Below are 12,080 nucleotides of genomic sequence, written 5' to 3'. Positions count from 1 at the left end.
AACTTATTTGTCTAACCCAAGTTTTAATAATTTTAACTTTAATTATGTTATTTATAATATTATTATTTACATTTTATCTTAGACACATATATTATATTAAATTTAATATTATTCTTTATTTTTATTTTTTTTACAACTTCCAAATCTTAAAAATAAAAATAATAATAATAAAAAAGTTATTGTACTTTGATCGAGAAAAAAGTGCTAGTGAAACACCACAGTGTACTGTTTGTGAGCATCATTCTACTTTGTCTGTTTGTTGTTGCCAGCTACACATTTTTTGGATGCAAAGGTGAAACCTTTATCATCACTTCACATACCCTTTTTCCTTGTCTTGTGTTCTTTGTGTTCTCATTTCCCTTCATTTTCTTCATCTGGGTGAGAGAGAGATAGAGAGATTCTCTCATCTCATTGCAAAAACAACCTAAGATGGAGAAAGCTCTTACTAAAGTAACAAGCTTGAAGATAGGACTTGGAGATTCATGGTTTACTAAAAAAGCTAAAGAAGAGTTCTCTAACATCTCTCAAGACATCAATGTTAGTAACTTTCTATGCTTTCTGTCTGTCTTGCAGTGCATTTTTTCCTTTAACCCTTTTCATGGGAATTTTAGAGATCTAAATGAATGATTTTTTTTTGTGAGACAACCTTGGATTGTGTTGATTGGTTGCTTTTTCTGATGAAAATGTTTCCTTCTTCCCATAGATTTGAATAGAAGATTTATTGTATGTTTTGTTCCACTTTTGGAGGAATCAAATTGAATCTTGATGTGTAAAATGGATTTTGACATTTTGGATGTTCTGAGTATAACTGATTTTGAGAATTGATTCCAATTTCAGCTAGATGTGTATAATTGATTCTAATTTCAGCTAGATGTGTAGAATTGATTCTAATATCAGCTGATGTGTAGAATCGATTCTGGAAATTGCCTTAAATTCACTTCACTTGTGTCCAAGTATAATAATTAATAACCATATTCATTTAAACTGTTTATTTTATGCCACTACCTTGTTTTGCTGACATAAGGTTTTTCTTTTGCAGACTTTCTCTAATACAGTTGAAGAGAAGGCCAAATGGGTTTTTAACAAACTCAAAGGTATGGATGGATTTTGACCTTAAATGTTCCTTAAATGCATTCATCCAAGAATTTACTTCAAACCAATTGATTAAGTCAGTTCAAATCAATCAATTAGCTTATGGTGATTAGTTATCATGTTCATTGCATTTTAGCCAACCGGCAATAATAAGTTTTTTATGTGTCACCTACCTCCTTCATACTTGGCCCTTTTTTAGGCACTGAGGTTAGGGTTGGCAAAATGGCTTGGTCCGCCAGACATGCCTATTTTGCCCACAATTTTTTTTTTGTGGGATGGATCAAGGCTTTAGGCCCACACCCTCCAATATGTCCACCCCGCTCTTTTTTTTCTTCGGGTTTTCGCATATACAGGCGTTTACAAGAATTTTTACAACTTTGAGCCTTTAGGGGTGCAAATCCCGCATGCCTGCTCCACCCTTATTTTTTCGCAGGGCGGGCCATCAGGCTTGTACCCTCAACTATGCTTGTCCCATCCCGTTTTTTTCGTGGCGGGCATGCCCGTTTGTCACGGACCTGTTTGGTTTGGTTTTTGGGAGGAATAACTCTGAACTAATTACATGGATGTTAGTAGTAGTTAATACAGTCTAAACTAAAATAACAAGACAATTAGGGCCTGTTTGATTTGGTTTTGTAAAACTGTTTTTAGTTTTTAAAATTTGAAAATAATAAAATTTGTTTGGTAGTTTAATTTTATAAAATTGTTTTTGAAAACTATTCTCTATTTGAGAGTTTTAAAAACTAAAAAATTAAAACAGGTTTTAGAGGTTTTGGTTTTTGGTTTTCAGTTTTGGAAATTATGAAGAGGAAAAAATAAGGAAAAGTGGTACACTTTTTAAAACGATTTTTTAAAAGTAGAATGACCAAACATGTTTTATTTTATTTTTATTTCTTCAAAACTCTTCTAAAATTGATTTACAAAATAGTTTTTAAAAACTATAAATTAAAACTGATTCAAACACACCCTTATTATCTGAATAGGATAGATTATGTTAACTTGTAACATTGTTGACAGTTGACACATATTTTCACAATGTTTTCCAACAGGTAAGCCACAAAAAAGCTTACCAGATCTTCTCCGCGACTTCAATTTACCGCCGGGGCTATTTCCTCAAAACACAATCTGTTATGAGTTCGACGAAATCAAGGGTAAGTTGATTGTCTACTTGCCATCTGCATGTGAGGTAAGCTTCAAGGATTCCTCTGTACTGCGATACGCAACCCGTGTCAAAGCTGTTCTTACAAGGGGAAAGCTTTCGGCAATAGAAGGAATGAAAACCAAAGTTCTTGTATGGGTTAAGGTGACAAGTGTGACAGTTGAAGGTTACAAATCTGATAAGATTTGGGTGACTGCTGGTGTAAAGAAGTCAAGGCCAAAAGATGCTTTCGATACGCCTCGTGATGCTGTTAGAGTACCGGAATTCTGAGTTTATGATATGTTTTATTAGTATGGAAGAGTTTTAGAGTCTAAATTATTGGAAATGTTTACAGAAAAAGTCTCTGGGTTAGGATCATCTTCTCTATATTATATATATTGTATGTATTGTTGTTCGGGTCATTCATTGTCACATTGAATTGAAATTAATTTGGTAAGCTCATATGGAAGCTCTAACTATGCAATACAGATTACAGGTAGAAAATTGCCCTTTGATTAAAAGTCTGCGAGAGAATTTAAATTAGAAAGTTTGTGATTAGAATCAAGAAATTCATGCAAGCGTGATTTGAATCATGTAAATCTTTATCATGAATATTTTATTTTTTAAAAAATTTGCTTTAGGAAACACGAGTCAAATCGGAAAAAGTTATGACTCGAATCTTGATCAAGTTTTAGAAATTAGAATTTGGCACTAAATACATGACTCGAATCACACCTTTTGACTCAAATCATGAGATGTTCTGATGTAGGAGAAATTTCTTCCACATATAATGAATGATCTAACCAAGTGACTTGTTCTAACAAGGTAGCAAACCAAAGGAGAAAAATAAGAAACATATGAATTTGAAGAAGGAGATGATAAGGAAGGCGCCACAATCATAGAGAATGATAAACCAATAAGAATAGCCGCAATGGTAAGAAAGTCATTTATAAGATTCAATTAGTGTTCCAATCTAAGAACCAAAAAGAGGAGACAAAGCTCACGCACCATTCTCATAAAAGAGAACATTCTAATTCATTTCAAACTTGTTTCAAATGAGATTACAAAACTTTCCTAAATTTAAATGAGGGCAATTTCTTTTCCCATCCTTATGGTGTGGATCGCACGTCTGGAAATTCCAAAATGCCCTTAGGCAATTTCGAAGAAGCATATCCAAGCGCACTAAATCCCATTTTTGCCTAAATTTATTCCGAAAATGCATCTGCCAAAATTTATGAGGGTGAATTCACAGATGCATCTCTGAAAAGACTCCTGAAGCCATTTAAACAATGCTTTCATTAAGATGGTTTATCATTTAACCATTCAGTAATATTTTGGAGATGCGTCTCCGAAAATCTCAAGTGAAAAATTGAATATATGACCACCTTGCATGATCATCTCTCACACACTCCATACCTCCTCCATAACCCAAAATCCTTTAAAAAATCATTTTCAATCAACTTTTCGACTCCAAATCATCATTCATGTGTTTTATCACATCAAAGGGAGGAAAAGAAATTGTAATTTAAGGTAAAGTTCATTCATTTCATATCTTATTACTTGCATCAATCTTGTTCTTGAGTTGAAAAAATGAACATTACGTCCGGATATACATCTTCGAATTCACATGTTATCTGTTTCGGAGATGCATCTGAGAAGTTGCCTATTACTATGAATTTTTTAAACCGTTTTTTTGTTTTGGTTTGTATTAGATATGGTGCACCCGAAATATCTTTCTCAAAGATGTTGTAAGTAATGATGTAAAATCGGATGAAGTAAAGGATGATGTTAAACTGGTTGAGGTGAATGATGATGTTAAACATGGTGTTAGACTGGTTGATGTCAAGTTAGATGTTGGTCAACAATTTAGAAATGAATAACTATTTATTGCTCGTGAACATATGCTTGAATGGGTCCGCATGTAGGTTAGGAAATTGGGGTTCAACATTGTAGTCGGAAGGCCCAACATTGGTTCTAATAGAAGGCAAGCATTTGTAATCATGAGATGCGAGAGAAACGGCATGTATGTTCCACTGATTCGGAAGTTAAAATGTGATGACACTGGATTGAGAAAATGTTCTTCAAAGAAATGCCACATTTTATGAACAAACACATTGAGCGGATTGTACATGTTAAGGAGGATGGTAATTGCGGTTCTCGGGCCGTATCCGGCTTGCTCGGTAAAGGAGATGAGAATCACTTTTTTGTCCGCCAACAACTTTTGAAAAAGTTGACGGCGCTAGGGAATCCTACACATCACTATACGGGAAAACATAACATTTTGATGCAATTCATGATGCTCTTACTCCTTGTGTTAGTGATCCCGCACCATTTTCAAAATGGATGCACTTCCCTGAAATGGTCCATCTTATAGAAAGTACATATAACTAGGTGTGTATCGATCTAACAAGATGTGGTTTCTCATAGATATTTGTTCAACTTCAGAGTGACCCACCTAAAGATCCTTTCGGACACATCATGTGTATTGGGTGGCTTTTAAAATCGTTATATTTTGTTCAGGTTTATTTGAAATCGGGGCGTCATATACCAAGCACATCATTGGAGTGGACGACATATTCTACAAAAGAGACGAAAACTTGGTCGGATCACTTTCTAAAAAGGATGAAAGAGTTCACCAAATTGATCGAGCTTGAAAAAGAATCAAATAAGGAAAAGTCGAAGGAGGAATCGGTAGTAGATTTATGCGGTGATGCATATTTTAAGACATTTTAGATTGTAATCAATACACTTTTTTGAATGTATTATCTTAAACGATGTAATCTTGATACGATTTAATACATAAATAATATATATTCAACAATGATGGTGTTAATGTCGACTGTTTCAGTTTACAAATTTTATGGTTTGTATTTTTCATTTTTGTATACACAGGTTCTGGTTTGATTCCGGTTCAGGGTAATTTTGGATATGCATATTCGAATAAACCTCATACTTATTAAAAAAAACATCATGAAACTTTTCAGATATGCCTATCCGTAAACACCATTTTCGTAAAAAAAATCAGGGTGTAATCAGAGATGCATCTCCGAAAAGTGACCTGATGACATGATAAGGTTTCTAAGATCCAAATTGACCCAATACTTGTATAAATAGGGTATCTCTCAATCCATATTTTCTACGAAACACACAACAACCAGAGAATGAATGTATATCATCACCTTGCATTGTGTATTTCAATGGCACAAAATCTTCGTTTCAATTTAGGATCACCGATGACACACCTATCTTCGATATGATATACAAACTGAATACTCTCCTTCGATATCTAGAAAATTGGAGAGCTGTCAAGCTCGAGTATCGTTCACCACCACTTGACAGCGAAGGGAAGATACAATTCACCAATTTTAAACTAAAGACAGATGAAGATTTAAAGGTCATGTGGAGTACATTTTACCGTTACACATCAAATGGTATGATTGAAGTGGATGCGAAGATTGAAAGATTTGTCGACGATATTACCAATATGTTGCAGCTTCCTGAACTACTCATTTATAACGATATGTAATGTTAAATTTACGTTAACAACTATCTATATAATGTTGAATGTTTTAATTTAATGTTGGGTTGATTTTGTTTATAGATCTTGCTCATATTGTCTTTGTTTCTGGTTTGAATTATCTGGACTACTTTCGGATATGCATCTACGAAATATATCAAGAAAACATTCAGAGACGCAACTCAGAAATATATCAAGGTAGGCGTTCGAGTTTGTGGAAAATAGTTGCGTCGAATATGCATTTCCGAAAATATGAGTCATTTTTACTTTTCACAAAGGGTTTGGAAGAATCTATAAAGGTGGTAATTTTTTTCCTAAATGAGTCATAAATGACACCACTTTATAGGTACATATTAGGTTACATCGTTTTTTAAATAGATGCTAAGAAACAAATATTAAAAAATATTAAAATTCTAAAATAAAACTAAATAAATTATTACAATAATATTGAAATTCTAGAATAAAATTAAATAAATTATTATAAAATAAATTAAAATAGAATATTTAATTATTTTCTTCGTGCCCTTGATTAGTCTTCATAATTATTTAACTCGAATCATGCTATTGTTTAAATCGAATCACGAACAAGTTTTTCAAATTTAATTTGCTCATTAGAAATGTGACTCGAATCATTCTTGATTTGATTTGAATCACTTAACTCGAGTTATGACAAGAGTTTAGTTAACTAATTCTTAACAGACTGCAGCTGACAAAAGCTAGCTTGTCTGATACACAACTCTAACAAAATCACACTGAATTTTACAGAATCATAACACTGAACCATAGTGGCACACCACAATTTTGCCAAACTTGTCGGTCTCATATGATTTCACTTAAGATAAATCAAGCTAGACTTTTTATACCAACAATCACTCACTAAAGGAAGCATAATTTTCATATGTATAGTTGATATCCTTTCTTATTATGTGAGGATGATGGGGGTTTCGCCTTGTATAACTTAGAAACTATTGTGAATTTCATACAATTCAATGAATATGTGAATTTATTAATCATAAATACAAAGGGCAAAATTATGATTAGCTCAAAAATGGGAAGAACTACTGTAACAATAACTTAATCTAGCTTCAACCTTTCTGCTACTTTACTACGAAACTGCGTTTGAATCTTTTAGAATCTCGTATATGGATATAACATTTTCAATTGATAATAGACCAATAATGCACCATTCCAAGAAATCCGACTTCCTGTTCTGGAGAACTTCTTGTAAAAAATGAATATTGTGCTGCAAGTAACCAAATCAACATAATAAGCCTTAATTAGATAGCATAATCTATAGTAAAATAATTAAATATAAAAGGTAGTTTGATGATATTTCTCTGCAGTTTTTCTCCTCCCCCTGTAATAATTCTACCATATTACATACCTCTACAAATTTCAATTTGTAATCTAGGTTTCCAAAGCGTTGTGCTACTTCATACTCCTCCCTAAGATACTCATATATTTGAGCATACTTTGCATCCCTCCAAGCAATTTCTGATCTGATTAATCGATAATAAAAGATGAATGAAGAGGCTCAAAACAAGTTCAATAAATTGAATTTTTAGTATTATTGTCTATGATGAAATGAGTCTATAAAATTGGTTCTGAATATTTTGGGATATGTAAACTTAAATCAAGTGCATATTATTCTTAGGACTAAAACAATGATGATAATACCTTTCGAAGAGACCAACTTTAAGAATCACATCAGCCAAATTGGAGTTAGCCTTCCCAACAAGCTGAAGCAACTTCTTTTTATCCATGGTGAAAGTTCCGGTTTTCTCCATTCCACGATTTATGCCTGCAAACTCTTCAACTAAGCCATCAACCTGATAATTAGTGAAAACCAATGTCAAATTTTCAATGAATGTTTTCTCATTGGGATATGGAAAATAGTATGGATTGCTTGCAATCAATGATCCATGCATTCAAGAAGTTAGCAGATTAACGGCCGCCGGATCGACAGTCCAAATTTCAAGCTTGGTATTTTAGTTTTTTTAAAATCAAAATCTGCATTGAAAATCTGAATTGTCCGATCTCAATCCAACAGTCACCAATGTGCTGACTGCACAATCCAAATCCAAGTAATAAGGTATTTGGCACATTCCAACCTGTGAGACAAAATAATCCAGAGCTATGCTTTGTCCCAGCACACTTCCAATTAATCGAATGCCATCAGTGTCTAAAGATTTCAGAACTATGTAGTCTGGACCACCTTGCATATCCTCAACTAATTGTGGTTTCTCCCTTATTGCATAATCTAATCACAAAACTCATGTTAAAAGATACACAAAGAGAGTCCAAAGAACCAACATGATTCATTAGTTTCTCTGGAAAAAATTACCATCTTTCACCATCTCTGAAAGTAAACCAGATGCATGCCTCTTAACTAGTTGCAGGTAAATATCCACTTCATGATCCTCAATATTAAACAAAACAGCGGATCCATACTGGTAGACAACCATATAACGACAGTTGCTTGCTTTCACATGAAATCCATGTCCCTAAACCAAATGCCTCAAGTTGTTGAGTTTTTTAATCATACTTTATATTGTATAAGTAAATCTATTTAAACGGTTTTTTATATTATGAAACACAAAGAATCATGTTTTAACCATGTACTATTATTGTCCTTCTAGAAAATAGCAACTTAAGAATGTATTCATTTACTTATCATCAATCAATAATAAAACAAATTTTGATTCAGGATGCAGCTTAGCACCTATACTTCCACTTTAAGTAAGAGAGAGAATTAGCACAATAAAATGATATTATTGAGCCTGAATTTCCCCTTCTCTTAGATTTGAGCTTCAAATGCGCATACTAGTTTAATGCTGCCCAGTGTTATCAGTATAAGATTGCAGAAAATTGCAGAACACCGAAAACCAGCTATGTGAAACAGTATATAGTGTTGCGGGAAGATAGTGGTAGCCGCGTAGCGGTTCAAATAAGTTAATTGCATATTTTAAAATGACAGGCGGTAACAAATTAAAAAAAAAAGAAACAGAGGCAAAGCATAATTTACAAAATTGAAAGGTTTAGGCCTTAAGGTGAATACAAGAGCCGTACTAACTAACTAACTGACTCTTTAGCTTTTCTATTTCAAAACTAGATCAAGTTTGGCACATATCACATATGTAAAGTTTTGTTATTTTCAAAAGCCTTAAAATTCTCCTTTTTTGCTGTTGCTGCTACATCTGCGAGAAGAAACTAGAATGGCGGCTGCAACAGCCCTAATAGCGAAACTAGGATAGCATCACGATTTGTGTAGAAAATTCATCAAAAACCCACTATGCTATAGCTCAACTATCTCCATAATTTGACAACACTCATTCTGCCACTACCCGCCTATAAAAAAAGCTTCCTAATAATCTCAATCCAGTGACACGAAGTGCATATTCTTCCCTAGAGGAGCATCAATAACATAAGAGGTGTTGTATTCTAAAAAAGCAACTTAGCAGTAGAGTAGAGATTTCTATGAGCGACTGTGAAGGTTGTGAGTTGTGACTTCCTATAAAAACACAAAATTGTCTATAGAGAAAAACAAAATAAAACATAATCTTACATTAGCATCCAAATTATAGTTGCAGAAGCGGAGAGCAACATAGTTTAATGCTGAGCGGGAAGATGGAGGTACAATGTTTCTTGGATTGTCAGCCTGAATGCCTTTCAAATTTATACTGCCAAAATCACGAATCTGAGACAGCCAAATCATAGAGAAACAGAACAGGACAACAAAAACACACGTGAGGGGCAAGGGGTTCAAGTCAGTTCAAACCCAAACAACTTGAAAAATTAACAAAATGCATCGCCACAAAAGGAACAAAAAAGACAAGAAAACTCAAAAGTTTCAAATCTATTGTCATAAATGCATATTTTTACTATGCATTTACTGCATTGTATCCTATTCTCTAGCATTTGGTTGTGCCAGCTGTAATAGTAGCTTGTTAATACTAGTGAAACTAGAGACAAGCTTCTCTAAGCCTCCATGATTGAAAGCTATGAAACACAAACTCTCACACGGACACATACACTCTAACACCGATAAACCGATACCGCCAAATCTATGACAATATTTGAGCTTCATTTATCCATCAATTATTAAAAGAATAATCAAAACTAATGTCGTTAATTCTTCATTGATAACATTATTTCAATACATGTTTAACCCCTTTTAGATGTGTGAGACTTTTCTAAAAAATGTATAAGGTGTGTTAAAGACAAAATCAAATTTTTTTTAAACATTGGTCTGAAATGTCTTAAACATGTTGTATGAATCTCATATGGGTGTTATCAGACACCGATTCAAAGAGTGTCAAAGCAAAGGAAAAAACCATTTTTTAAACACTTCTCTGACTTTTCCAACACATGTCACACGGGTGTCTTACAAGTGTCGGACAGAGACACATGTTGCATTTTCCAACACATATCGCGCAGATGTCTTACAAGTGTTGGACCCTGACACATGCCATATTTTCCAACACATGTCACACTGGTGTCTTACAAGTGTTGTACACTGATACATGTCACACACGGTGACACGCCTTCCCCTAGATTGAAAAGTGAGGAGGACTGAAAGAAACCTGATACAAATATTGAGATTCTCTCTAAAGTCTAAAGTTTCTCTCTTTACTCATCTCTACGCTTACAAATTCTATTAGAGTCTTCAAAATCCAACAAATAAACAGCAACATACAAAGCATACGATAGGGCAAAATTGAAATTGACATAACAGTAATGGAACAGTAACAGAATAGAAAAGTAAAAACAGCCGAAAAACTAACTGGTGATTTGAGAAATTATAGAGGACAAATCAAAACCTGGTGGAAAGGAAGAAGGCCTTGATGGGGACTTTGACACAGGGATCATCCTCCGGGGCACCGAATCCACGAGTATGATCCAAATCAATCGGATCCGGGTCGATATGACAAGGGATTGCGGCGACAGTGAGGAAACGGTTGATGAAAAAGGGAAAGTGGGGTTTGGATAGTGAAGGAGAAGAAGGTGGAGTTAATATGTGCCGGTGGTTGTTGTTATACAAAAGGGAAGAGAGGGTTTTTATCCATCTTCCACCCATTCGCTGAAAGGGAAGCGGAAGTCCCTTCTTTCTTCTTCTTCTTCTGCTATTGCTCTCAGTTTTGTTGTCTTCTCGCGTTTCTCAACCCATTCTGTGTTTCTCTCGCTCTTCCTTTCCACGTTTTTTTCTACTTCAATTAAATTTTTTTCTACACGATTTCTTTTTATATTTTTTTATTATTAATATTATTATGCTTTAAAAAATTTAAATTTTAACTTTTAGTCTTTCATTTTAAAAATTAATTTTTTAGAGTTTAACCATAGTACATTATCAGTGTAAAAAAGTATTACACATATATCCAATTAAAATACTTTAAAGTGTCAAATCATATAAATAATTTAAAATTTAAAATTTGGCGGGATGTATGATTGTCATTGGTTGAGAGTGTAAAAATAATTTACACTATCAGTGCACCATCCATTTTCTCAATTTTTTACCTCTAAATTTTAATTTTCTTAAAATTTTCATAGTCCATTTAACAGTCCCATTAATGATGTTGCATAAATACAGTAATGTCATATTTAATAAATATTTTAATTTAACATATTTGATTTTAATTTTAAAAAACAATTTTAATTCAAATAACGATTTTAATAAAAAAAAAATTAAAATGGCTTTTAAATACAAATCCATGAACATGAACGTGAACCCTAATTCCTCTTTTGAAACCAAACACGAAAACCAGCAAGCCTTCTTCGTCTTTCTCCTTTAAATTAAACGAGAAAGTCCTTCTTCGTATGTGTCATCAGTTAGATGAGATTTTTTTTACCAAAATACCTCTATTTTTCAAAAAAAAATCCAAAATAACTCTGATTTCAAACAAAAATCCGATCTATCCCACCTATTAGAGGAGGCGCCATCTTCTAAAGTTATAGAGGAGGCGTCAATTGGATTGGCTACAACACATGGTGCTGCCAATCCAATTGGCGTCCATGTGTTAGTTTGAAGAGGAGGCGCGCCAATTGGTCTGGCGCCTCAGTGTAAAGTGCAATTTTTTGTGTTATAAATAGAGGTGTTGTGTGAATCACTTTTCCACATCTCATTTCATCATTTTGCAAACATGTTTGGTGTTCGTCGCCGCTATGGAAAGGTGGTTTATTCGAGAGACAAACCTCCGATGTTGATGCTCTTCTGGAACATCACTAGTTTCGATCAACTGAAGAGGGAGCCGGTTCGTTGGTTAGATGGAAAAATACCAGAAGGGGAAAAAAATTAGAAGTATTGAGAGACTCGATAGTATATTTGGTTGGGTGTGAGTC

At 33.8% G+C, this 12,080-nt stretch overlaps 2 protein-coding genes across 2 annotated transcripts; one reads left to right on the top strand and one right to left on the bottom strand.

The window, feature by feature from the left end:
* The first annotated feature begins 215 nt into the window (after positions 1-215).
* On the top strand, positions 216-2,689 carry LOC127119616 (uncharacterized protein At5g01610). The gene is made up of 3 exons (XM_051049881.1): positions 216-537; positions 1,040-1,094; positions 2,139-2,689. Exons 1-3 carry the CDS (start codon positions 430-432, stop codon positions 2,516-2,518), a joined length of 543 nt encoding a protein of 180 aa, XP_050905838.1. The 5' UTR covers positions 216-429; the 3' UTR covers positions 2,519-2,689.
* Positions 2,690-6,729: 4,040 nt separating this feature from the next.
* On the bottom strand, positions 6,730-10,959 carry LOC127119615 (protein RETARDED ROOT GROWTH, mitochondrial). Its single transcript, XM_051049880.1, has 7 exons — positions 10,565-10,959; positions 9,310-9,424; positions 8,089-8,248; positions 7,856-8,004; positions 7,422-7,573; positions 7,129-7,243; positions 6,730-6,987 (listed from the first exon to the last, which is right to left on the bottom strand). The coding sequence occupies exons 1-7, from the start codon at positions 10,819-10,821 to the stop codon at positions 6,850-6,852; spliced, it is 1,086 nt and encodes a 361-aa protein (XP_050905837.1). The 5' UTR covers positions 10,822-10,959; the 3' UTR covers positions 6,730-6,849.
* Positions 10,960-12,080: the final 1,121 nt, after the last annotated feature.

This window comes from Lathyrus oleraceus, chromosome 2, assembly GCF_024323335.1.
Source record: "Lathyrus oleraceus cultivar Zhongwan6 chromosome 2, CAAS_Psat_ZW6_1.0, whole genome shotgun sequence".
Classification (NCBI taxonomy): Eukaryota; Viridiplantae; Streptophyta; class Magnoliopsida; order Fabales; family Fabaceae; genus Lathyrus; species Lathyrus oleraceus.
Note: the sequence above shows the minus strand (reverse complement) of the source record. Positions and strands in the feature narration are given on the sequence as shown.

Coding starts and splice junctions, on each gene's coding strand:
- LOC127119616 (XM_051049881.1), top strand. CDS start 430: ATGGAGAAAGCTCTTACTAAAGTAACAAGCTTGAAGATAGGACTTGGA. Junction 538..1,039: donor ACATCTCTCAAGACATCAAT/GTTAGTAACTTT, acceptor TTTCTTTTGCAG/ACTTTCTCTAATACAGTTGA. Junction 1,095..2,138: donor GGTTTTTAACAAACTCAAAG/GTATGGATGGAT, acceptor GTTTTCCAACAG/GTAAGCCACAAAAAAGCTTA.
- LOC127119615 (XM_051049880.1), bottom strand. CDS start 10,821: ATGGGTGGAAGATGGATAAAAACCCTCTCTTCCCTTTTGTATAACAAC. Junction 8,249..9,309: donor ACTATAATTTGGATGCTAAT/GTAAGATTATGT, acceptor CATTTGGTTTAG/GGACATGGATTTCATGTGAA. Junction 7,244..7,421: donor AAAGTTGGTCTCTTCGAAAG/GTATTATCATCA, acceptor TCGATTAATCAG/ATCAGAAATTGCTTGGAGGG.